The following is a 27,296-nucleotide window of genomic DNA, read 5'->3' as shown; positions in this document are numbered from 1 at the left end:
TAATTTTTAATTCACTTCAGTCAGGGGAAGGAAACCCTAATCTAACTACCATTTCACAAGGAAAATTCCTTTTACAAATACCTCTTCATATCCTAAGTCTGTATGTCATCATAGGTAATGATACATCTATTTAGGGTACCATACATGTTCCACTACTTTATGTATCTTCAACTAGTTTATTATTCCACAAAGCAGGGATCCCTTCTCCCTTCTGCTACTCCCATTCCTGCCTTCCACTCTTATTCTTTCTTCCCTGACAGCCAGAACTTTTATTGGCACTTGGTTAAAGGTTATGTTTTATGGAATGGTATCTCACTTTGGTGGTGTTCCCTAAACTACAGAAATAATATTAGAACCTACTTTGTATGGACCCACTTGCATAAAGTGAATTTGGGGTCTGTCTCACTAGAATTATGCAGTCGAATAAAAGAGAATGAGTCTCTTGAATAGCAGGATACAATACATATTGCAACACCTATTGAATTTAGGTGCCGCAGGTATAGATATTCCAACATCAGAATCCTTTCCCCTAGTTTACTGTGTTTTAAGTCTGATGAAGAAATAACATTAGATGATTCATAGCTATATTCAATCTGGTTTATAACTGTCAGTCTTTTTTGGCATAGTTTCATACAACAGGGTTTACCTATGTTTAAAAATTAAAAATTGTTTCTACATATTTTTTTTTTCAGAGAGTAGGAAAAACAATTTTCTTTTGAATATATTTCCCAGTTTTATCCATGACTTTGCCTACTTCATGACTTTGCCTAAAGCCACAATATTTCTCTGGCCTGTACTTTTAAATATTAACTTCAATTGTGGAGTTGCTAAATTATAGGATTATATCATAGCCCTTATGTTCTAAAATTTTTCTTCTTATCCCTGTATACTCTTATCCAGTCCTACTACAGCAAAACTGGCAGTATGTTCTCAAGAAGAACCATTATTGAATTCAAATAGAAATTATCATTTCTTGCTAACATTTTTATAAACAGTCAGACATATCTGGAGTTTAGTTCAACAGATTTTTTTTTTTTTTTAACTTATACTGTATACCACGCCACCTTGGAATAAGAAAAGAGTAGATCTTTTTATGTACTCAAGAAAAGAAAATAAGTATTTAAATTTCATTGTCTTTTTCTTTAAATACAGCTCTATATAGAAGAAAAAGGTCTTTCTGTATTTTACCCTATTTTTTTCTCCCACCCATCATCTTTTTCCTATATTCTATAGCTTTTCTTCATGCATCTTCTGCCTAATTTTGCTGAGTGCTGGTGGGATCAAGTCATTTTGGACATCTTGTTGTGCAATGGAGGTGGCATCTGGTTGGGAATGGTAGTTTGCCGATTTTTAGAGATGAGGACTTATCACTGGGCCAGCTTCAAGTAAGTCTTTTTACAACTCAGTCGTAACTTTCAATGGTGTATTGGGCATATATTGGTATAACCCAGTGTCTTGTTAATAAGTAGGAAGGAACTGGCCCCATGAAGATAATTCTCAGTTTTCTATAATAAAAGAAAAAGGAAAATATTAATGAAAGCTTTAGAAAATCCCTTCTCAAAGTTATTAGAGGTTACTAGAGCTAACCAATTCTTGTTTTGAATTTTATTCACCATCACACACTCTTAACTATTTGCTTTATTAAAATATACAAGTACTTATTTAGAAGATGAAAGATGAGAAGAAGCTAGAACTAGATTTATCAGCTTCTTCTCAGTTTCTAAAATAGAGTTAGCTGTATTTTCTTACAAATATATATATTCCAATCTGGATTATGTATAAAGAATTTTCTATTCTATGCCAAATACAAGATCATATAAGGAAAGGGCAAGTCACAAGGTGATTATTTTGTACTTAGAAGATAGCTAGTTTCAAAAATAACCCACACGTGAATTCTTACAATAATGGTACTATTTCTTGTTCTCCGTTACATGGTCTTGCCCTGGGAAATCTTCATTCCTTGTCCTGTGCTCAGATAACTTTACTCACTTTCTAGGGAAATCTGATGCAGAGAGGGCCCTCCTCAGATCTACAGAGGAAGAGTGCTGGCAACCTGGGGCTGTGAGAAGTGAGCAGGATTGGGCCTTTGAAGGCCTAGTCATGAATCCCAACCTTGTACCTCACTATCCCCCTCGTGTATCCCTCAGACACATCACTATGCCTTTATGCTTATGCTTCACTTTCCACAGGTGAAATAAGGGGATTCATGGATATCATCTATAAGATCTTTTCCTCTTCTCAATACTATGTTTCACTGATATCAAGTCAGCAGCCATGCATGTGCTAAGGGGGTAGTTTATTTTTCTTTTATGAATCTATCTACCTTAATATATTTGGTCTCTATGTATCTAGGCATAAACCTTTGCAAAGGAATTGAATTAGAAGGCAAATCAATCGACTGTGCAACAGGATTTTTAACTAAGTCTCATAAGGACTTCCCTGTTAATAAGACTGTCAGATGAAAAATCATTGATCAAGTACTTATGTGTGCCAAACACTGTAGTAAACTGGTGATATAGTAGATTTTTTTAAAAAAAATTCCCTTTTCTCAATGAGCTCACATTCTAGTTTTGGTGAGAGATTGCATGAACAAGGGCTTATGTTCTTGTTTGATCCACCACAGGTCGGGCAAAAGGCCATATGGAAGTTGGGTTTCACCAAAGAAAGCAATTCAAGTGGCAAAACCCCAACCACCTGAGAAGTGGTGGCGGGGCAAGCATCCTGCTATCAACATGATAGTGGTCACAAAGCCTAGGGCAGGATGTGACTCTGTAATAGCTCCCATGAATGCTAGGATGTGGAAATTGGCGTCCAGCTAATGTGGGCATCTTGCTCTTGCTGGACATTGGATATTGGGTTTCTAAAGGGAAAAGGTCTGTGATTCCCCACCTGGGAGCTATGGTGACTTGTCTCACCAACTCTTGCAGTCAGTTAGGCAGTTCAGATCAAAGGAAGCAAGAAGCAAGGTCAAAGAATGAGGAATTCAGCTTCTATTGGACCTAGAGAATTTTCTCCATTTTTCCCTATATATGTCTGCTTGAACTGTATCTTAGATTAATGAATTTTTTGGCATTTATATCTATGAGTGGGATAGCTCAAGAAAAGAACTGTGTCCTTAGTAACTCAATTTTGTTTGAAAGCTACTAATAAATGAGGCTTTTTGGGGGGTTTGGTTTGGTTTGTTTTTTTTTTTTTTTTTTTTTTGATCTGCCTTTGTAGATCTATTATGAAGTCATCTTTACTCTGATCTCATTTTCACTGGAATTCATCATGTATTTTTACTATAAATAAGCACTCTTGCTATAAGAAAAAAAAAAAACCCTTGTAAAAACATCACTTATCTTGATCTTTAGTTATGAAGTAGTGTATGTGAATTCCTTCTATTCCTCTCCTTCCTTTTTGGGTTCTTTGCTACAGTATTGCGGCCATTCTCTTCTTACAGGGACATTCATACCACTACCGGGAAAATCAAAAGGGCTGTGTTGCAGTTCACTCCTGCCAGCTGGACTTATGTTCGATGGTTTGACCCCAAGTCTTCATTTCAGAGAGTGGCTGGAATATACCTTTTCATGATCATCTGGCAGGTAAAAAAAAAGGGGGAGGGGAGTGGAGAGAACTGGCGGGTGGGAATCAGTCATGAAAAACCTTTGTGAAATTTAAGTTTGTCCAAATTAAAATTACTATCAGCTAGATTTAGCTGGAAAATAGAATGTTATCTCTGTCATCCAGAAAATAAGTTCAATTACATGAAACCACAAACTAAGAGCTTACTTAATATACAGATTTTTTTAATTAGCAAACTAGAAAAAAATTACCTGTTGAAGAAATTAGTGTTCTCTTGCCCATAACTGAGTGGGTTAGGCATTAGATTACTTTTTATTTAGAGTAATTATAGAAACCAAAGAACCAGATGGGTAGAATTTTCCAAAGTGCCAACTTGATTGGGTATTTGATTTTGAAACTAATATCTCAGCAGTAAATTTTATAAGCAGACATCCGAGAAGTTCTGTTTTCCCCATGGGAAAGCTAAAACTCTTAAGCATGAAGATATCTGGAATCTCTTTGTGTACTATTCTTAGTAGGAAGAAGTTCCAACAGGAGAACATTTCTTTATAGAACTTAATTCAGCTAATTATAATGAATAATACACTGTAATTTTTGAGTATTACTGTGATAATGTGACTTAAAACCGTATATCGTCCTACAAAATCCCCAAAGACTTTTGTTCTTTTGAGCATAAAATAGAAGGATTTATGTGTTCAAAATTTGCAATTCTTATCATTGTCTAATTAGCTTGCTATCTTTATCAGATATCCCTATTTTCCAGAGATAAGCCTTATTTTGGTTCCCCAAAGCTTGTTGTCAAACTGTGGACTAATTCCTTCTCCCTTTTCAGTTGACAGAATTGAACACCTTCTTCTTGAAACATATCTTTGTGTTTCATGCAAGCCATCCATTAAGTTGGTGTAGAATTCTCTTCATTGGTGGGATCACTGCACCTACTGTTAGGTAATTTTGCATTTCTTTTATAGCTTTTATTCAGAAGAAGAGAATAATGAGTTTTTGCCTTAAATACCATTCAGAGGGATTATGCAGATTTTTTTTTTTTATCAAGCAGAATTTAAAGAAATGTTTTTCCTCTTCAAACTTTAGCCCTTTGGGAGCCTATGTTTTAAGAAGAGGGTGGGGCCACTAATGGGGAACAATAATTAGAACTATGATAGCTCGGCTCTGTACACTGAAACAACTTTCATTTCAAGCTCCTTCTTAAGTCTTAAGGTATTCTGGGAAATACCCTCATAAATCATATGTATAATAGCTGTTTTTTTTTTTTTTAATTATTATTATTTCTATATCACTTTATAGTTTATAGAGTGCTTTTCTTAGTATAACCTTCTTACAAGATGGTAAAATAGGCTTGACTTTATATTATACTTGTCTCTTGCTTCCAGGATAGTGGGCAAGTGCTAGAAATAGACTAATGGTTGAAAGATTTATTTTTCTGTTTTATATTAACCACAAACTAACCTCATTAGAAAATTTTTATTTTTATCAAAAAGTTCAACAGTTCTTGTTAAATAGATGATCCTTATTTTAAAAAATGTTTAAAATCATTCATTATAAAATTAATTTTAAATATTAAAAACATGCATATTTAAATTAGTTATATTTAATTTAAATTATAACAAAGAACCATGACCACCCTCTTTGAATATTTCTAATCTCTTTCTCCACTGATTCATAGATTCAGGTTATGTCGTTATAAAATTGAAGTCAGTACAAATGTTTTTATAATTTTATAATTCTGCTTTCATCACTTTTCCTTCAGTCCATATTTTTTATGGTGAACTTTACAATTATCAAAAAATATAAACATTTCAGTATAAAAAAATCTTATAAAAAAGGGGATTGTGTTAAGAAACAGTGGGATTCTGTCATGTGCAGTAATTTTTTTTTAAAGAAAAAATAATAGAATTACACCATTTGTCCCTTCTTCTGTCTTTTTTTCTTTTCATTAAGTAGCCTATTGATGCTGTTTTTATGCATTATCTACCACTACCTATAACTTCTACTTTACCCTTCAAAGAGAAGCCATCTCTTGCAACAAATACGTATAGTCAAATAAAATAAATTAGCACAATGACCATATCCTGTACCTTGACTCCATTTTATGGAGTCCTTATATTTTATGGTCCTTATACTTGTTTTTAATTATATTATGACATTCCATATTCCAGTTTGTACTGTCAAAATATTAATTACTTACTATATTCCAGGCACTGTGCTGAACTCTAGGAATACAAATGCAGTTAAAAAGACAGTCCCACCTCTCAAGGGCCTTGGGCTGTGATGGGAAAAGACAGCATATAAAAGGAAGACAAAATGAGGGTTAGCAATAGAAACACAAATGAACGTCTTCTGCAGGCACATGATGCAAAAATTCTCATGTGCATCTTAGAAAGAAATAAGACATGGTTGCCCTGGGAGCATTCCTTAAATGAAGGTTCTAGGAACAACCATCCAATCAGGAGAGGTCACAGGACAGAACATAATTAATAATATGTGAATTCTTTGCCTGGGGTAAGCTTTCAGAATGAGAATGTTTCTGTGACATTATAGAAAACAAATGGAGTGCAGCTTCATTAAATATTTCCATACAGCTAATTCTATAGCACTCTTTAGGCATATTACCAACAATGGGCGTATTGGATTTAAATGCTCCAATTGTATTTATAACTCTTGTTCTGTAATTTTATGTTGCTTTCCAAAATGAGTCCACCAATTTTTGCATTGAGTAAGTGAACATATTCTCTTCACATTCTTGCCAGAATTGAAATTTTTTCATTTTTGTTTATTTTTGCCAATTTGGTAAGTGACTCAAGGTTGTTTATTTGCATATTTTTGATGGTTGGAAAGAGTTTGTATGTCTTTTTCAAATTTTTTTTTTTAATAGGGTTTGATCGGTTTTTCCATCAATATTGTTATGAATTATTTTGGAATTTCTCATAAATTTTAGCTTTTTAAGTTTTTATTTGATTTAATTTGCCACATTTCCCCAAGGTTCTTTTAGTATTTTTTATTTTACACTTTTTTTAAAAAATTGGTGTATGTTGTTAAATCCATTGAAATCCCAGGCTTAATGTTCATATCAATTAAATTGTCAGAAATTTTCATAGTGTAAAAAAAAAAATTTCAAACAAGAAACTAAAAGCATATGAATTCAGTTTTAGAAGGTCTCATCAAAATGTGTACCTCATCAGACCAAAGAATTTCATGCTATTCTCTCTGTCATTTCAAAATTAGTCTCTTCCTGTACATTATATTATATTATATTATGTTATGTTATGTTATGTTATATTATATTATGTTACATTATATTTTAGTGAGGTTATTATAACTGTATCTTAATTAGTTTAGTCATGCAAATTAGTTCATATAGGCCAGTATTTAAAAGAAAATAAAGTTGTAGGTCCCACAATCAGTTTGTTTTCTAATTTTATTATGTTTTCATGAGTAAAAGTTTTGAGATCTTTGAGCATTTTTAATATGTAATGAAGACTAATTAACATATACAATCAAGTAATGAGGATTTGTAGCTTAATGAAGACTTTGTTCATTAAATAACACTTTAGAGAGAATAAATTAAATCCAAGAGAAATTAGCTCTCTAGGCCTTTTTCTGCAAGTCATGACTAAAGATTGAACCTTGGTGAGTAATGATTCAGAGACTTTGGCATCTGTAGACAATGAAATGCTCTTATAGTCTCCTTTTAGCTACTGCAGGAACTTCCATTTTCAATATACAAAGCCAGTCCTAGAAATTCATGAGAGAAATGATCTGTATTTGAACTCTAACCTCAGAAATCATCTTACTAGATAGTTGAAGTTGCCATCCAGCTTTTATTGCTGGAGTCCAAGGCTGTGTTAATTTTATCTCATAGAAACTTCTGTATTGGCATTAATGCATTATCTACCATGCCTATTTTCTAGCTAGAGCTCCACAAAGAGTCTGGGCTTAGAAAACAGACCCAGCAAGTCAAGTCCATAAGCTACTTTTAAGTACCTACTGTGTGTCAGACTCAAGGTGCTGAGGATAAAAAGAAAGGGAAAAGTTATTCCTGCCCTCACAGAGCCCTCATTCTAATGGGGAAATATATAAATAACTATACAAGTCATAGAATATTGAAGATATTCAACAGAGAAAAAGAACTCTCATGAAGGACAATGTAAAAGCTTCCTATAAAAGGTAGAGATAGAAGTGAGAAAGGAGAGAATTACAGAGATGGGGCAACCAGTGAAAATATCTGGAGTTTGGAGACAAGGCCCATCTCACACTTCACTCTAGAAATTAAAGTGTGGCTGATAGATTGTTGGTGGAATTGTGAATAGATCCAACCATTCTAGAGAGCAGTTTGGAACTATGCTCAAAAAGTTATCAAACTGTGCATACTTTGACCCAGCAGTGTTACTGCTGGGCTTATATCCCAAAGAGATCTTAAAGAAGGGAAAGGGAAAAACTACGTGGAAACTACGTGGATGCCCATCAATTGGACAATGGCTGAATAAATTATTGTAAAATATAGAATATGATTTTTCTGTAAGGAACAATAAGCAGGATAATTTCAGAGAGGCCTGGAGAGACTTACATGAATTAGTGCTAAGTGAAATGAGCAGAACCAGGAGATCATTATACACTTCAACAACAATACAATATAATGATCAGTTCTGATGGATGTAGCTCTCTTCAATAATGAAGAGAACCAGCTACACTCAGTGAAAGAACTCTGGGAAATGAGTGTGGACCACAACATAACTTTCCCACTCTCTCTGTTATTTGCTTGCATTTTGTTTTCTTTCTCAGTTTTTCTTTTTCTTCCTTCTTGATCTGATTTTTCTTGTGAAGCAAGATAACTGTATAAATACGTATACATATATTGGATTTAACATGTATTTTAATATATTGGACTACTTCCTAGCTAGGGGAGGGGGGAAGGAGGGGAAAATTTGGAACAAAAGGTTTTGCAAGGGTCAATGTTGGAAAAATTACCCATGCATATGTTTTACAAATAAAAAGCTTTAATAATAAAAAAAAATTGAATATAAAAAAAGAAATATATTAAAGTGTGACAAGAATAGATATAATGGAGTCAAGTTATAAGAAAGTGTATGACCAAGGTATGATTGATTCCTATATGAGGAAGCAATTGGAATCTATTGAATAGGGAGATGACATTGTCAGACTTGAACTTTAGAAAGATCCCTTTGGCACTTAAGTGAAAGATGGATTGGAATGAGGAAAGACTTGTACCTGTCAAACCAACTAGCATACACCAAGGCAGTGGCAAGGTCAAAGGAAAGAAGAAAGAAGGAGGTACCTTTGAGAGTAAATTAAACAGACGTTGGCAACAGTTTGGATATTGGGGATGTGAGAGAGAAGAGTCATGGATGAGATCTAAGTTGTTTGCCTGGGTCACTGGGAAGGATGATAGTGCCGTCTGAAGTAATAGAAAAGATAGCAAGAGGGGAGAGCTTTGAAAATACATAGCTCTTTAATGTATTTGCTTTATCGGACATGTAATTATACAATATCCTCTCCGCGAGAAATTTCCAGTAATTTCAGATTTCATTTGTTTCTTTCAGACAGTACTATGCTTACCTCACTGACACACAGTGCAAACGAGTGGGAACACAGTGCTGGGTGTTTGGGTGAGTATGTACTTTTTAAGTCTTATAAAATTAAGAAAATGGAGATGGTTTTAATTCTTGTATAAAGTCCTTTAGTGATTGCTTGACCTTGTAGAAGATAACTTTATTCAGAAGGAAATTTTATTTCCTTTTGAAAATCAGTTAACTATTTTGGAGGGAACATAGTTTCTCAAATATCCTCTTGTCTGGTTTCTTTAAATAGTTCTCATTAGTTGGTATAGAAAAAGAAGAAACCTTTAAATAACTATGGAACTAGTAGGTATGTTCTAGGAAACTGACAGGTGGATTCTTTTTAAAAAATGAAGTAAAATTCAAATTGCTTTTTCAGATAACTTGAATTTTCCAATATCCATGATGTGCTTACACACATTGTTTATTTCCTTTTTGTGCACAAGAATTAATCCTTTGAAACAACTGATTGACATGTGCTAAAATTTCATTTTACTCCTCTTCCTGACAAACAAAAACAATTTTCTTTCTGCCTTTATTAACATCATTGGGTTTTTCAGTTCACTCATCTTTAATCTGACAGAATTAGATTGAGTGGGTCTCTGATATTCCTTTTGGCTCTGCTTCTGAGATTCTGTGAAATAGGTTGGCACCCACTTATTCACACATTTTTGCCCTTTGTTTAAGACTTTGTTGCTAGGGTATAACATGTTTTTCATATTAATAGTGGGTGTACATTTAGATCCTACTATTGATTTTCAAGAAGACGACAAAAGTATTAAACGCTTCTGAAAAAATAAAACAGAAAATTGAAAAGATTTACACTGAGTTTTAATTCCATCCCAAAGAAACAAATAGCAGTTTCACTTGTCAAATGAGCCCCTACTTGTATAGATTTTTTGTAGCAACAATCAAATGGGGCAATAAACTCTTAGAAGGTAACGTAAGCTGAGAGCCAACAATATAAGCAGTTTCTCCAAATGATTTTATGAGTTCTTTCAATAACTCTTAGGAAACCAAGTCTTTCCAGTGGCTTAATATATTTAACATTGTAATGTTGATAGTTTCCAAAATGCAGTTTTAAGATATGTCATAGATTTTCTATAATGAGTCTTTTTGTAATAGTTTTTTGCCATTATGGTAGGTCACAGAAAGGAGATGCACTTTTAACTTTATTTTTTTTTTCCCCTTTCCTCACCTTCCCAGACACATTCACACGTATTCAATTTAATATCCATGTATGGCCATACTATACTTGTTTGTCCTCTGTTTCTCTGAAGGTAGATAATGTCATCCTTTATAAGTCCAAGTCTTTGCATGTTTTTCTAAATCCACCAAATTATCATTTCCTACAACACAGCAAAATTCCGGCCTTATATTCTCTTGTTATTTTAAATAGTTTTAACAATGTGGTTGACTTATAGTGTGCTTTATCTTTTTATTAAACTATAACTTTAACTTTTTCTGTGATCAATGATTACTAGTCCTACTTTTTTCCCTAATAAATTCTACTTCTGATCATTGTTATTATGTTTGTGTGTATATCTTTATTTCCTGTGTCTGATTATTCTGCATTAGTTCTTGCCTTGCTTTAATCTATACACCCTGTCCCGTTACCATTAATCCACATATTCTTCTCTACTTCCCCCTTTATGTTTTTCCCTTCCTCTCTTATTTCTTAATAAATGTAAGACTTTTATGTCTATAGTAGGGTTCCAGTAGGGTTCCAGACTACCAACTTTCCTCCCCCATCTAATTCTCTGTAGTAGTTCTTGAGGTCCACCTCATTGCTATAACCTAATTACTCTTTTTATCTTTCCCTACACAGTTTTCCTTTTTAGAATCAGATCATACTCAGTTCTACCCCATTCTCTCTTTTTTTTAACCTCCCCATTTATTAATGGCAATCTTAGACATATGATTTATATTCCATATATAAAAAATAAAGTTGTCTTTATTGAGTCCCTTGATATTAATTGAGGTATGCCTTATATTTCTCATGGATCTTCTATGTCAAATTCTCTGTTAAAGTTCAGATCTTGTGATAAAATCCTGAATGTCTGGCAGTTCATGGAAGGTGCCCCCCCCCCTTTTTTTTTTCATTCAGGATTATTATTTATATTTTTTACTGTAACCTAGTACTTTTTCTCTTCAACAGAGACCTGTGGTCTCTGTTAACTCTTATATGATGCTAATTGTGGTTCTGTCATATTTTTAATTTTTTTTTTAATTGTCCATTCTATTTTTCACCTTGGCTGTGATGATGTTCCTGCAAGATTTCTTTCAAGTGGTGATGTGTGGATTTTTTCTATTTCTACTTTCCTTTTTTTGTTCTAACACCTCAGGACAACTTTATTTCCAGTATTATTATATCAAGATTATGTTTTTGATCATAGTTTTCAGGTAGTCTAGTTATTCTTATATTTGCTTTTCTTGATCTGTTTTCCAAACTAGATGTTTTTCTTTTGAGATGTTTCATATTCTCTTTTTTTTAGTTGTTCTTTATATATATATAGAAGTATATATATAATATTTTATTATTTTAGGTCTCTTATAATTCCATGGGCTTCCTCTTGCCCAATTTTAGTTTTCAAAGAATCATTTTCTTCCATAAGATTCTGGATCTCCTTTTCTTGTTGGCTGACTTTCTTTACATAATCTTCTTGTTTTATCTTCCTCTAAGAATGAATCCCAGTCTTCCCTATTCTCATATTAACTTTTTATATAGTTGGGTCCTTTCTCCTTACCGTGCTCATTTTGAAGCAGATTGTTTATATAATTACTTCTCCTGAGGTATGTTGAGGAAGAGAATGGATGAACCTCTGGCCTCAGGTGGGCCTTCAGGTTTTCCTTCTGGCCTGGAACCCTAAACCAAGAACTCTAACCTCCTATAAGTGCCTGCAACCAGCAACAAATCTGCCCCACTGCTTTTCCTTCTTGCTCAGTGCTGCATCTTGGCACCACAGGTAGGCCTAGCTTCCCTTATCAGCAGAGGTTCCCTCCATCCTCTTGATTTAGACATCGGACTCCCCACATTATTTAGGTGGGGAATATTTTCTGTGGCTGAGGCGCTAGCTTCTCAACCCAGCTAATTCTAGGTCTCACTTCAGGCAGATTTAGTGAAGCCATTCTGGAATTGTTTACATTGAACACTGGGCCAAACCTCTTTCCTGGTATCTTTCTTTGGATCTTCTCCCATTGTCAAGGAGGACCATTCTTCTGCCCAGCTCTTACTTGTTTTTAACTGCTCTAGGTCTCCCTGAGGCACAATTTTGTTTTGTTTGTGGGAGAAACTGAGAGAGCTCAGAATTTTCTGACCTATTCCGCCATCTTCCCAGAGTACGCTCTTGGTCATCTTCTGAATCCCAAATCCAGGCACTATTTGGTGGAGTCAAAGTCTCTAGGTCTCTTCTTACTCCCAGCCCATGTAGTTCTGTCAAACAAATAACTAAAGGCTGTGGGACTGAAATAATCCCAAACTATTCTAATATCTTTAAGATGGTAAGAGACCTAGACATGGAATCCCAGTGCCTACTAGATCACATTGTAAGAAAAGTCCAATTTTAAATTAAAATGTGGGATGTTAAAGCATCAAACTATAGAAAAAGAAGTTGTATCAGTTGTCATATTATACTCCTTAGTTTAAAAATAGCCTCAGATACAGAAATTCAGTGTTTGTACATGACCGAGGATTCAATGGGGGTGAAACTAAAATATATGGATTGAGACTGAATACCTCTAAATGAATATCCTCTCCTAAACCTGAGAATATACATATAATAGTGCTCAGGCCTCAGATAGGATACCAACCTATTTAGATTAGAGAATTGAGAAGAACATACTTTTTGTTGTTCTTATTTAGGATGCTCTCAAAAAAAAAATCTATTGAACAGCAACATCAAATAAGGCTTTCCAGATTCCCCATTTCCTGCAAAACACTGAATACTATTATATACAAGTTTTAATCAAGGTTGGAAGTGGGGTCATCCTCAGTCCTTTGAATTTTCTTCTTGGGAAATGCTAGTGCATTGTAGGATCTTACTTTTTCAGTGGCAGTGGCAAAGAGAATGGCCAGAAATTGAAAATTGTAGGGTCCTGGTCAGTCAGGAGTACCTAAGTGTTCAGTAAAAAATATTGCACCCTAAAGCAATAACTCCACTCATCTTCAAACATCATAAATAGTTAATTATTTCTGAGAAAAAAGAAATAAAACTTTAGTGATTAAAAGAATATCAAGTAATGCTCCTGCTTCCGAGATACTAGCTAGTTGCTCTGAGTCTAAGTTAGCTTGTATATATCTGGATTTTTTTTTTTTTTAATCTTTCAACAAATCTATATAAAAATTCCAGTAGTTAGGTCCCTTAGAAACAAAGGTTTACTTTTATGCCTTTTTGATTTTTTTTTTTTTTTTTTTGGTTTACAAAATTCTCAGCATAAGCTGATTTTCTTCCATAAAACAAAAGCAGCTTAAGCAGGAATGATGGATTAGGTTCCCTTTGTTGAATGCCTGAGTTAGAAAGGGAAATTCCACTTTTTGACTCAAACTGCTTATCCACTGAACAAAGGAAGATATCTCCATATCCATTTTCTTCGGTAGAAAGGAATAATCCCAAAAACCTGCTAGCTAACTTGTTTTAGACCCAAGTGACATAGAGAAATGGCCTCCCTTCCCCTTTCTTCTTCTTCACTGCAATTTTAAATAGCTTCATATATTTCCCATTCTCAAGTTAAAACCCATCCCAGGATCCATGCTACAGTGATAATTCTTCAGTATTTTCTACTAGACTGAGTCTTTTCAAAATTTAAGACAAAGGAAATATAGGAAGGTGCTTTAACAAAGCTCTATTTCATAAAGACAGTCAAAAAATGTCATGGCTATTTTATAGGGAAGTAGTAAGAATGATATGTCAGTAATTTTGTAAAAAGTTCAGGAAACTTGTGTGTTCTTACGGAAAATTATTTTAAAATAACACCAGCAGTTAATAGGCATCTCTTTCCACCTCCCCTTCTTCCTTTGGAGGACAGACAATGGGTCAAGGCTAACTTTTGTTCAAAAACTATTCCTTGGACTTCTCCAGATAAAGAAGCATGTGTCCTGATAATATTGGCTGCTGGTTCTTAAGATCCATTCCTCATTCTGACTCATTACTTAATCCAATCTCCCTAATATTGCAATTATTTTGTTAGTGTTAAATGACATTTTAATATTTTCTTTCCTTAACCTCCTTTTTATTCCTTTTATATTTTCTCTTGTGACATCCTAAACTTGAAATGTAATCTTGTGCTTACAATATTATTCCTGCCTTAGTATTTGACTTCTTTCTAAGGAGTTACAAAAAAAAATGCCATTGGAATTCATTTCCTGTAGTGATTGAAGTTCTTTACTTAGATTATGACTTTTCCTCTTCTCTACTTTTCCTTAACAATGTTTAGGCTACATTTTTGCTATTATTTTTAAATTTTTAAAGATTATGAGGTGATCCTTTAAATTTCATGCCAGATTGCTGTGCTTTTCAAGTTTTTACATTTACAGTTTTCCTTTGCAATAGAGACAGGACCCCAGGGAATATGAAGATGTGGTATGGAGATTTTTTGTCTTTGCTTCTGTTTTGAAGTGTTACTTCAGCTCTGTCTAATTCATAATAATGTCTTTGTCTTGGTTCACAAAAAAAAAAAAAAAAAATAGAAGAAGAAGCTGACATTTATATAGTGCTTTGATGTTTGCAAAGTCTTTAATGTATTACCTCATTACCTGCAAGGCAATAGACTAGAGATATCAATTAGACTGATTTCATTATTATTGGGAACTCCAAGCCCAGTTACTACTGTTCAGTCATTCAGTCTTGTTTGACTCATCATTACTTTCTCCACAATCCAGCGATTGTTAGCAATTTGGTCTCTGGTTTTTCTGCCTCTTTGAAAGCCAGCCTGTTCTTCTGGTGCTATTCAGTTCATATATTACTAAAGCCTACCTAATAGACTCTTAAGCGTAACCTTGCTGGCATGTGAAATGAGTATAATTGTTCAGTAATTTAAACATTCCTTGACATTGCCTTTCACTGATCTTTTCCAATCTAGTGTCCACTGTGTTTTCCAAATTTGCTGTCATATTGAGTGCAACATTTTAATAGCATCATTTTTTAGGATTTTAAGTAGATCAGCTAGAATTCCTTCACCTCCACTAACCCCTTTTAGCAATGCTTCCTAAGGCCTACATGACTTCATTCTCCAAAATGTTTGACTCTAAATTAGTAACCATACTGTCAAGATTATATCTGTTAAGATCTTTCGTGTATTCTTGCTACCTCTTTTTAATCTCTTCTGAGACTCAGCTCAACTTATTCAGAGGGCCCTAGGAGTTGGCCATGCTGCTTCTCTTTGTAACTCCTTCTGAAGTTGATTTTTTAAAAAAATTATATAAAAATAAATATATGCTTTTTTTGTACAGGGAAAAAGCATGGCATAATGGATAGATCTGGAAGTCAGTAGGGCTTGAGCTCAATCCCTGCCTCTGCCATGTCTTCTTGACAGTATGTTCCTGGACAAGGCACTTAACTCTCAGGGGTCCAGGCCAGGCTAGGCTTTAAGAGCAGGTAAGGTAAGGATAGGTAAGGGGGTGAACTAAAAGATGCAGTGTCATGAAAACAGACGAGACAGTTATCATTGAGAAGAGGGTGATTGACAATGTCAAAGGCTGCAGATGGTCAAGGAAGAGGAGAATTTTGAGAAGGCCCTTAGATTTAGCAATTTAAAAGATTTGTTTTTAACTTTGAAGGGAACAGTTTCAGTTCAATAGGTTAAAAGTCAAACTTTTGAGTTAGGGCACCTGTTGTAGACAACCTTCTCTAGAGTTAAGCCACAAATAACACATGATATTAGGAGCAATTGTTAGGTAGGGATGGATGAATCAAGTGAGGTTATTTTTTAAAAAATAAGGGAGTCAGGGGCATAGGAGAGAAATTATGGAGAAGGGATCAAACATCCTCACTAAATGCTCACCAACTTCCACATTTAGGGCAGCCTAGTTAAAGTGGTAGAAAACATGAGGAAAAGACAGGAAACAAGTACCAGACAAGTCAAACCACTACTACTACCTTAATCATCTAGAAACCTAATGAAGACAGCCCTGGACACTAATCCTCAGAGTCTTGGGATAAATATTGCTTCCTTAACATTTATGTAGTGCTTTAATGATTTACAACTATATTACAACTATTATTTCATTTTTTATCTTCCTACTACTTTCAGAGAATGGAATGTTATCATTTTACAATTTTTTTTTTTAACAGATGAGGAAACTGAGGCAAACAGTTAAATGATTTGCCCAGAGTTACACAGTAAGTGTCTAAAACCAAATTTGAACTCAGGAAAATGAGTGCTGGCTCTGGAGTTAAGAATACTCATCTCTACAACCTAGCTGCCCTTTAACTGCTACTTCTTATAAATTCTCATACAAGATTCTAAGGCAATTAAGGTGTATGTCCTACATCTCATTATCAGTTAGTTAGCTTTGAGCTTTCACCCCAGTTATTTACTAAGTAAATTGGAGAAACTTTTTTTTTTTTCATAAGCCTTCTCTTCCCTCTCTCTTTTGTAGAGTTTTGTAGAGTTTCCTTTTCAACTCCTGCAATGTTCTCATTTCCTTTCCCCATTTTTCTTCTAACTTTTTAAAGATCCTTTTTTAATTCTTCCAAGAGAGCCTTGTGAGATGGGAATCAACTCATATCACCCTTTGGAGCTTCATCTGGAGACGATTTGCTTTTAGTGAACTTGGGGTTTGAGATCTGTTTTTCTCTTTCTCCATAAAAACTTTCTATAGTCAGAGTTCTTTTTGGATTTTTGCTCATTTTTTAAGAGTTGTGGTCTACTGTTAGGTCAAAGGGGAGATTGCCCTGTGCTTCCTCTACAGGCTTCCCTGGGCTGGTGCTGCTTACTTATGATGCTGCATGGGGATGGTCATATTCCACGTCATTCTGGGGTTCAGTGGCTTACAATTTGCCTTTTGTTTTGCATTGCATATCTTTTCTGATTCACTGGCTTGTAACCAGGATAGAGTAGCCAGCACTCCTGTATTTTGGCTAAGAGCCCTCCTGGTAGATTTTCCAGTGAGCAGATGCCATACCACCCTGGATCCCTGCACAGTGCTCAACTGCCTACCTTCCCCCCCACTCAAATGGAACAGAATTTTCTGAAGTTCTTTCAAAACATCTTATGCTGGAAATTTGTTACACTCCAAATATTTGTGGGTTCTGTCACTCCAGTTCAGAGGCTTGATTTGGTGTTGATTTGAGGGATGTCAGGAAGAGCTTAGATAAAGACCTGTCTCATCTCTGCCACTTTGGCTTTGCCTCCCCTCTCTTTCTGGAATTCCCAATTTCTGTAAGATTAAATGAATGGCAACAAATATTAATGTTTATATAATTTATCAACTTTTAATAAATATAACACAAATTTTTAAAAATAGTTAAATATTTCAACCATGTATCACTGGAAGAGGATCATATCCATAGCCACCTGCTGACTTTTCAATTCTAGAAATACTAGAAATGACATTCTAGTCATTCAACTCAAGAACTACCTTTAGGGTGTCTCTTTCACAGCATAAGAGTTGCACTCAGTTCTTTCATTCTCTTTAGTCTTATGTGTGATTCCTCTGGAAAGAAGTTCTCAACAGGCAATTTCACATTGCTCTTCTCATTGTCTCTTTTCAGCAAAAATAACAAAATGTCATTCTCCTCAAGATCTATTCCTTTCTAAAAATTCAGAGGATGCATAGTCTTTGGGAGGAAGTCTATAAAAGTTAAGGGTGTAAGAATTAGAATTATAAAATGTTATGATCTATACCCTGAAATGGTGGGGTCCTCTTCAGTAGTATAGGTTGAATAGCCTATCAGTTATTTATCAAGGTATATTTTAAAACTGAGTAGCAGTTAGACTGAATGTTATCTAGATTCTAGTCTCTGATTCTAATGAGTAGAAACACGAGAACATTGTGGGAATGATCAACTTTGATGGACTTTGCTCTTCTCAGCAATTCAGTGATCTAAGACTATTCTAAAAGACTCATGATGGAAAATGCTATTTATATCCAGAAAAAGAACTATGGATTCTGAATGAAAGGCAGAGTACACTATTTTCACTTTTGTTGTTTTTCTCTTTCTCATGGTTTTTCCCTTTTGATCTAATTCTTCTTTAACAAATGACAAATACTGGAAATACACTTAATATAATTGTATGTGTATAACCTATATCAGATTGTCATCTTTAGGTGGGGTAAGAAGGAGGAAAAATTGAAAATCAAAGTATTACAAAAATAAATGTCAATAAATAATTTTTTTAAAAGTCTCTGATTCTAGACTGATCTGGACAATAAGCTTAATTTTGTTTTTCTATTTCCAGAGAATACGGTAATAGACCAGACTTGTAGACTTGTATGTTTTTATACACACAGACAAATAAATACTTATAAATACTCTATCCAGTTCTTATGCTCTGGGAAAAGATGACAAAAGACTTAAACTTTTTTTTTTCTTTGTCTTTTAGAGTCATTGGTTTCCTGGAAGCAATTGTTTGCATAAAATTTGGGCAAGATCTCTTCTCCAAAACTCAAATACTTTATGTTATACTTTGGCTTCTTTGTGTGGTAAGTTATTTTTGTTCAGCATAACACTGAAAACCAGCCTATATTTGTAGAGCTCAAAAACTCCTCTCTAAAAAACATTCCTCAGGAACCTATCACAAGAAAAAAATCTACTTGAAAGTCTTAAGACTGGCCTTAAAACAATTGAAGTATTTAAAAGTTCATAAGTAAAACAGTAATGTAGAGTCAATTCATGGTAGACTATAACACAGGTTAGAAGATACCCATTCCTTGATTAAAGGAGATTTTGAGGCAGTAAAAGTAAATGCTAGACAATAGAAAGTAACATGATATCTTCATGCCATAAGCTGCTTATTTAAATCATTATCATCTGCCTATATACATGGGAGCAACAGGCAGAGGTTCTATATAGGCTGCTATGGCATTCTGAATCTGAAAAGTGACTAGAAATAAACCTTTCCCCAAATCCAAAACTCGTACTCCTCTGTGAAATTCTATACCACTTAATATTAATACTTATTTAACTTTTAGTAGATACTGCTTTATATTAATAGTTAATTGTGTGTGTGTTTCCAAGTAGATTATGAGCTCTTTTAGAAAAATTGGCTGTTTAATTAATGATAAAACATAAAAATAGAATCTTGTTGGTTTTTCAGATCTACAAATTTTAATAAAGGTCAGGTTTGTCCGCTAACACTAAAGTGTGATTTAAATATTATTCAACAAGCAAAACCTTTTGCCTTTTGGACTTCTTTAAAAAAAAAAACAAAAAACTCTGGAGCAGGCATTCTTGTATTTCCCAGAATTCTCTACGAGAGCCAAGTAAATTGGTCAGTAACAGTTGTGTAGTGACCAGTTATTATAATTGTAAATGCTCATTACCATAAAGTGAAAGCTAAAATTCCTGCATAGCTCTAGCTGGTGGTTATGCATAAGATCACATATAGTCTGAGCTGGTGGTTATGTGTAGGATCACGTATAGTCAGGATCTTTTTTTTCTTTTTCTTCTCTTTTCCCTAAACAAAGAAGAGGCCTGTGCAATTGCTATTTTATATTATGGCTTAGTGGGTGCTTTTATAAGCTTCCACAGTTGTGAGAGCAAACCCATGAATTAGAGGCTTTTGCCTCTTGTGACAAAACTAAAATGGATCTCTCTTGTTTTCCCCTGGATATGGTAAGTTTGTCAATAACAACAATATCTTTTGTGGCCTATCTTGTAAGGCAAACCATTTGCTCAGCAAACATTTATTTAAGCCCCTACTTTATGCCAGGCTGTAAATATCTGACAGTGCCCTTGACCTTTCTATCAAACCGGACTTTGAGACTTAATGTCCTGAATATGTGAGTTTCTTGGTTCATTAAATTGATATTTATACTATTTATATCACATGGTTGTTGTGAGGAAAAATACTTTGTAAAATTTAAAGTTCCTTAATAATGAGACAGCTGCCTTCTTGACAAGGCCACCTCTTCAATATGATCCTTTAATCTCATCCCTTCCTGACTCCAGTAAATTATCTCTCTGTTGTCTTTAACTTTTAGTTTCTTCCTCAAAGCATCTTCCTTGTGCTTTTTTCTGCTTACAAACATATCCACATTTCTGTCTTTAAAAAAGTTTGCTAGTTACGGGCATTTCCTCAACTATCGTTTTATTTCTCTTCTCTTTCTTAATCAAACTAAAAAGGCTATTTACATTCATTGCTTCCACTTCCTTACCTTTCATTTCTCAACTCTGCACTCTAGCTTCTGATTACATCACTCAAATGAAACCACTCTCTTCAAAGTTATCACAGATGTCTTATTTGCCAAATCTGATAATATTTTTTCAAGCTTCCTCTCTCGATCTTTTGATAACATTTAATATTATTGTTGAAACTTTTTGTTTTTTAGGCTTTGTAAAACTGTTCTGTCTTGGTTTTCCTTTCTCCATCTCGCATTAATCCATCACTTGCTTTGCTGCTTTAACTCCCACATCACTGTAAATGTCCACACCCCCTTAAGATCCTTTCCTCTCTACACTCTCACTTAGTGACTTAATCAACTTTCTGGAATTTATTTGCCATCTTTAGGCATATATCACCCAGATCTGTCCCAATCTCTGCCTTGAGTTTCTATCCTGTATCACTGTCTGTTTGCAGGACATTTCAAACTATGTATCCCATAGACACCACAAATTCACCATGTCCAAAATAGATTAATTCTCTTCCCCCAAAAACCAACCCCTCTTTCAGACATTCATATTTGAAGTATTTTCTGTTGAGAGTATCCACCACCCTTCCAATCTTCTAGATTTTTAATCTTGGCATTATCCTTGAATCTTCACCATTCTTCACCACTTCACATTTCTAGTTAATTTTAATTTTAATCTTTTTACTAATATCTCCATAGCATCTCTCTCTTCTGTTCCATCCTAACCTTTTACACAGCCATAACTATAGTTCAGGTACTTGTCATCTTTCAACTGACTTATTGAAATGACTCCCTAATTGATCTTCCTGACTAGCATAGCTTTCTACTTTTTTCCTACCTCCAAAAAGTTGCCAGAGTGATATCCCTTAATCAAATGTCTCCTTGGGTCTCTCCCTACTCAGTCTGAAGTATTTTCCTATTGCCTCTAAAATGAAATATAAATGTATTTGTTTATCTGTTAAAAACCTTTCACAATTACTATGAATGCATTACTCCCTTTCCTCAATCTACCTGGTAAGGAAAATGACCTTGCTATGTCTCACATACCATACTTCAGCCCATCTCTGGAGTCTAGCTCATAGAATCCCTTGCTTTCTCAAAGACTCATTTCAGAGACCATCTTTTATAAAAAGCCTTTGCTAAATCTCCCCTATCACTAGTGATCTTCCTCTATAAGCTGTTTTATTATGTACTTACACTACATGTTGTTCTTCTGAGTATATCTCCTTGAGGGAAGATAGTGTGATTCCTAGCACCTAACACAGTACCTGACACAAATAAATCACTTTAATGAATGCTTGCATAAACATGAGTATCTTATGATCAGTAATCAATAGCTTCAAAATGGCATCTTTTAATAGAATTTTTCAAACTCATTACCTAGTTTTTATTTTTAGCTTTAACACATCAAGTTTTTATTTAGCCAGCTCCATCTTCTACACGTGGCTGGACAGAATGCATGTTATAGTTGTAGTATCTCTTTTCTTACATGGCAGATAGGCTTCCCATAGATGTATCTGTCACCTCTTTAAGAAAGGAGTCAAATGTCATTATCTTCATTTTAAAGATAGGGCAAATGAAGAATAAATAAGATGCCTTGTCTTATCTCTCATTTATTCCACTTAGCAAATAGGACCATGTTATGGACAAAAAAACAGAAAACAGGCTACACAGCTCTTGATAGTTAGTCCAGCATTTCTAACATCTATCCAGCATTGTAAACTTTGGATATGATGGAGACATACTACCAGTGAGTGTTGGGTTAAAGATATTGCCTTTTCCTAAAGAAATCATTGCCTAACAAAATCAAAAATTTGGTCCACATTCAGCTTTGACCTAGAAACCTAGATTTACTCACCTGTTGCAGGCCTTAGGTTTTTTTTTTGTTTTGTTTTTGTTTTTGTTTTTTCACTTTTTTTTTTTTTTAAATAGTTTTTATTTACCAGATATATGCATGGGTAATTTTACAACATTGACAATTGTCAAACCTTTTGTTCTAAAAATATGTTAAAATATAAATTAAATACAATATATGTATACATGTCCAAACAGTTGTTTTGCTGTACAAAAAGAATCGGACTTTGAAATAGTGTTCAATTAGCCTGTGAAGGAAATCCAAAATGCAGGTGGACAAAATTAGAGGGATTGGGAATTCTATGTAGTGGTCCCAGAGAGAACTCGGGTCCTCCTGAATTCAAGGTTGGTGCTCTATCTATCCACTGCGCCACCTAGCTGCCCCAATTCTCATTCTTTACCTATGATAAGATGGTATGCTTAGAAAATCCTAGAGAATCAACTCAAAAACTACTAGAAACAATTAACAACTTTTGCAAAGTTTCAGGATACAAATCCACATAAATTATCAGCATTTTTGTATGTTACCAATAAAGTCCAGCAGCAAGAGATAACAAAGAGAAAATCCATTTAAAATAACTGCAGATAATATAAAATATTTGGGAGTTTACCCGCCAAGACAAAATTAGGAACTATGTGGACACAATTACAAAACAACTTTCCACACAAATAAAGTTAGATCTAAAAAATTGGAAGAATATTAAGAGCTTCTGAGTAGGCTGAGTTAATATAATAAAAATGACAATCTACCTAAATTACTGTTTTTCAGTGCCATACCAGACTGCCAAGAAATTACTTTATAGAGCTAGAAAAAATAGTAACAACATTCATTTGGAAGAACTAAAGGTCAAGAATTTCAAGGAAATTAATGGAAAAAAATGCAAGTGAAGGTGGCTCAGCTATACCAGAATAAAACTATATTACAAAGCAGTAATCATCAAAACCATTTGGTACTGGCTAAGAAATAGAGTAGTTGATGACTGAAATAGGTGTTTGATTAACCCAAAAACCCCAGTTTCTGGGATAAGAACTCACTATTTGACAAAAATTAATGGGAGAATTAGAAAATAGTATGGCAGAAACTAGGCATTGAACCACACCCAACATCCTATACCAAGTCAAAATGGGTTCATAATTTAGACATAAAGGGTGATACTATAAGCAAATTAGAAGAACATAGGATAGTTTACCTCTCAGATCTGTGGAGAAGGAAGGAATTTATTGCTAAAGAAGAACTAGCGAACATTATGAAATGCAAAATGGATAATTTTGATTCTATTAAATATAAAAGATTTTGTACAAACAAAACCAATGCAGACAAAATTACAACGGAAGCAGAAAACTGGGGGGGGGAGGGATTTAGAAAAAGCTTTTGAGCTTGAAATGAAAAGGGGTTGAAGGGAGGGAGGACTTAGCCTATGTGTTTATTAGACTCTGATTTGCTTTGTTTCTATTCTGAAGGCTTTAGATTTCAACATAGATCTTCTAAATGTCTTGGCAGACATTGTATACAATGTATACAACTTGGCAGTCATTGTATACAATGTATACAACTTGGCAGTTGTATTTTTTTTTTTTTTTTTAATGAAGGAAGGGAGCTTTCATAGTATTGTAATTCAAACAAAAAAAAATTGTGAAAAAATAAGGAAGAAGACTGATTTCATTGTAGTCTGTTTAACTTTCTAAATACAGTATGTATTCATATATACATGCCAAGCACTTATACCTAGTCATTTGTAAATTTTTTATTTGTTTTTTATTCACAGGCTTTTACTACTTTCCTGTGTTTGTATGGTATGGTTTGGTATGCAGAGCACTGTGGTCACCGAGAAAAGGTACAAGAGAGAAGAGAGTGATGATACATATTTTCTTAAAGTGATCCCCTTTTGTGTAAGACTTTAATTTGAGAGTTTAATGGTATAATCAAGGAAACAGTCCTCATCACCAGGACTACACAGTGGGATTTGGAGTTATAAAAAGAGCTGGTTGCACATCTAACTTCAGGCACTTAGGACATGTACTTCTCAGAGGCCCAGTTTCCTTAGCTGTAAAGGAAGAAAATCCTACTTGCCTGATTTGTCCCGGACAGATATTGTGAGGAGGATATTCCATAGATCTCAAAGCACAATATTAAGAGAATTATTTTGGTGGTGGTGATCATTGCCAACATCCATCTCATGAGAATTGTCCAGAAGAATATTTTCAACAAGCTGTATGTTCATGGAGGGAACTATCTTTACCAGTGATTTACCATTTTTAAGCTGTTCTTAAGCTGCAATTTGGAATCTATATAATATTTACACAAGTAATACAAACAGTATTGGAGCCAGAACCAGTTATCTGGTTCCTAGCTCTTAACGCTCTACCCACCTCACTTTGTCAATTGGGCAAATTATTTTATGTCTCTCTGCCTTAGTTTCATTATCTCTAAATGCAGGATAACTCTACAGGCCAATGACATGAGGATCAAATGAGTGAATTAAGAGTTAGCAACTGTCAAGTGCTAATAAAGCACTATCCATAACTAAGGTGTGTGACTTGCCCAGGGTCACACAACTAGGAAGCGTTAAGTGTTTGAGGTCAGATTTGAACTCAGGTCCTCCTGACTTCAGGGCTGGTACTGTATCCATTGCACCACCAAGCTGCCCCTGTGGGGGGGTTTTAAGTGCAATAAGATTATCTTTGAATCTTTTTTCCCCACCTTATAAGCTATTAGTCAAAGACACCAACTTTGGTGACTGCATTCTCACAGTTAAGTTGTGATATTTTCTTAGGTGATTCATTTCTCTGCACTTTTCTCTGAAATGAGTAGACTGCATGTAATGTAAGACTCCCTCCTGGCTTTAATAATTTATGGTCTCACATCTCTAAGGTTTGTATTTTTATACTTGCAGGGAAGAATGTGCAGTAAGGTTTTTTTTATTTTCCCTTTGTTGTACAGTACTTACACACTGAGTACAAAGATGATGACTTGAATGGAAAGCAAACTGACTATTGCTTTTTACCATGCCTCCTCCCTGGAAATAAAGACAACACTTAACAAAGTTTCTCTCTTATTTTCCTTAGACATATTCTGAATGTGAAGACAGCCCTTACAATTCAGATGCCTCCTGGCTTCATTCTAAGTTTACAAAAGGTATTCTTTTTAATATCTGATTATTTAAGACTTTTTTTTTTAAACCAGGTCCTGTATTTTGTTTAAAACAAACAAAAAGACTTATTAATAGTATCTTTTCTCCATTAATTAAAGTCACCCCTGATACTGCTATAGATTTTCAAATATTCAAAGAGGTGCTGAATACTTTTCTGGAGCATCACTTCAGTTGAATATCCCTAACAGTAGGATCATAGTATAGGTTATAGGAGTGGTCATTGATAGTGCTTTGGTTTGTTTTTTGATAATGGATACTAGATAAAAATACTGAAGTATTATAGGGAAAAATAGTGTGGTCATTTCCACATTTTCTAGATGACACAGTAAACTCCATAAGGGCAGAGATTTTTAAAAACTTTTTTTTTTTTAATCCATCAGTGCACCTAATATAAGTGCTTCACCCATAGTAGGTCCTTTATAATTACAGTGAGGAAGGAATAAGAACACTTCTGCACATCAAATAAAGTCCTGAAATTTTGGTCAATCTTTAGTCCAAATCAAGAGATTTGGATCTTTGGATCTAGATTATTGATCTTTGGGGGAATGAGATTAGGGATGTTTACCATATGTGGCATAAGAAATGACTGAGAGTTTTGTTTATAATTGTCCCTTTGCTCTATAAAATACATTTATTACCATCCCTAGACTTGCACATCTTTGATCTACAGAGCATTTTAGCTGTAGAAATGACTTACAATTTTTCCTAAGACATCAGAGTTATTTAGCATGATAGTGAAGCAAATAAAACAGAGGGTGAAGCCATAGAAATATGATGTTGACTGTCTGCAAGACATTTAACCTCTCTGGACCTTTGTTTTGTCCTATGTAGCAGAAAGAGATGGGGCGAAGTGATTTCTAAGATAGCTTCTAATTCCTACAATTCTGTGAGCTTACAGTCTTGGAGTTGCTATCTCTAATTTTATTCATTTGGCCACTAGATGGAGTGCTAGTATCAGCTAAGTAGCCTGTATCTCCTTGCCATTGGTGAACCAAGGAAAGGAAATCCAGTAATCACAAGAGAATGCATTTTGAACTAGGTCTTGGGAAATGACAATATATTGTGATTCCTTTGCTAGGTACTGAAGAGAGTCCACCCAAACATTCTGGGAATAGTGAAAGCCATTCTTCCAGAAGAAGGAATCGCCATTCTAAAGCAAAAGTAACCAATGGAGTTGGCAAGAAATAATAAAATAGAAAACAAAACCCTTGTTTATCAAAGATGTTCCAGAGTGCCTAGAATTGAGAGTGACACTGGATTGGTTCTTACTTCCCTGTTAAGAGGTTAATATGTGTAGAGAAAACCAGCCAAGGTATAGGAGAGTTGACTTGGGGTAGGGGAACCCTTGAAGGAAGACTCATCTCCTCTTTGACATGGATCCTATATTTCAGATCATTGCCTGCTACCCCTTGCCATTTTCCAGTCTCTTCTATCATCTATTTCACTCCCGTCTTTCCCTGGGAGAGTCACAGCATGTCCAAAGAGAGGTGGAGCTGTTTCTTCACCCTTGCCAAGAGCAGCTTTCGTGTTGGATCCATCTTAAATTTTTTTCTTTCGGAAAAAGAGCATGAACCCCAAGGGGAATAGACCTGTCACCAGTTTTGTTTTTCAGTCAGTCACTTTGTTTTTATATTTTGGTTGGATTTCTTTATGCCTCTCTGCTGTCAACTATTCTTCATTGGCAACACAAAGCCTTCTGTAGCCTTTGTGGGAATCTGTTCCCATTAGGGAAAAAAGGGGGCGTTTTTGTTGTCACTGATAAGGCTCCCTTAAAAACACAACTACTCACATGTCAAATCCATGAACCATCAGAGAGGGCTAGGTATCAGAGAGGGTACTGGACTT

At 34.6% G+C, this 27,296-nt stretch overlaps 1 protein-coding gene across 2 annotated transcripts in view; it reads left to right on the top strand.

Annotated features, from left to right (window-relative positions):
* The window catches only part of PTDSS1 (phosphatidylserine synthase 1), a 48,276-nt gene extending 21,620 nt beyond the window's left edge, over window positions 1–26,656 (top strand). Inside the window, exons 6-13 of one of the 2 annotated variants that reach the window (XR_012482469.1) lie at window positions 1,234–1,385; window positions 3,443–3,584; window positions 4,397–4,509; window positions 9,141–9,206; window positions 18,699–18,798; window positions 24,066–24,216; window positions 25,345–25,435; window positions 26,530–26,656. Coding sequence is in view for 1 of the 2 variants with exons in the window: in XM_074268972.1 (XP_074125073.1) it covers window positions 1,234–1,385; window positions 3,443–3,584; window positions 4,397–4,509; window positions 9,141–9,206; window positions 18,699–18,798; window positions 24,066–24,134; window positions 25,366–25,435; window positions 26,530–26,639 (822 nt within the window). In the remaining variant the exon portion in view is untranslated. The remainder of the gene's footprint in view (window positions 1–1,233; window positions 1,386–3,442; window positions 3,585–4,396; window positions 4,510–9,140; window positions 9,207–18,698; window positions 18,799–24,065; window positions 24,217–25,344; window positions 25,436–26,529) is intronic. The other variant, XM_074268972.1, reaches the window with a different exon arrangement.
* Window positions 26,657–27,296: the final 640 nt, after the last annotated feature.

This window comes from Sminthopsis crassicaudata, chromosome 1, assembly GCF_048593235.1.
Source record: "Sminthopsis crassicaudata isolate SCR6 chromosome 1, ASM4859323v1, whole genome shotgun sequence".
NCBI lineage: Eukaryota > Metazoa > Chordata > Mammalia > Dasyuromorphia > Dasyuridae > Sminthopsis > Sminthopsis crassicaudata.
The sequence above is the reverse complement of the archived record's forward strand: the minus strand, read 5'-3'. Positions and strand labels throughout refer to the sequence as shown.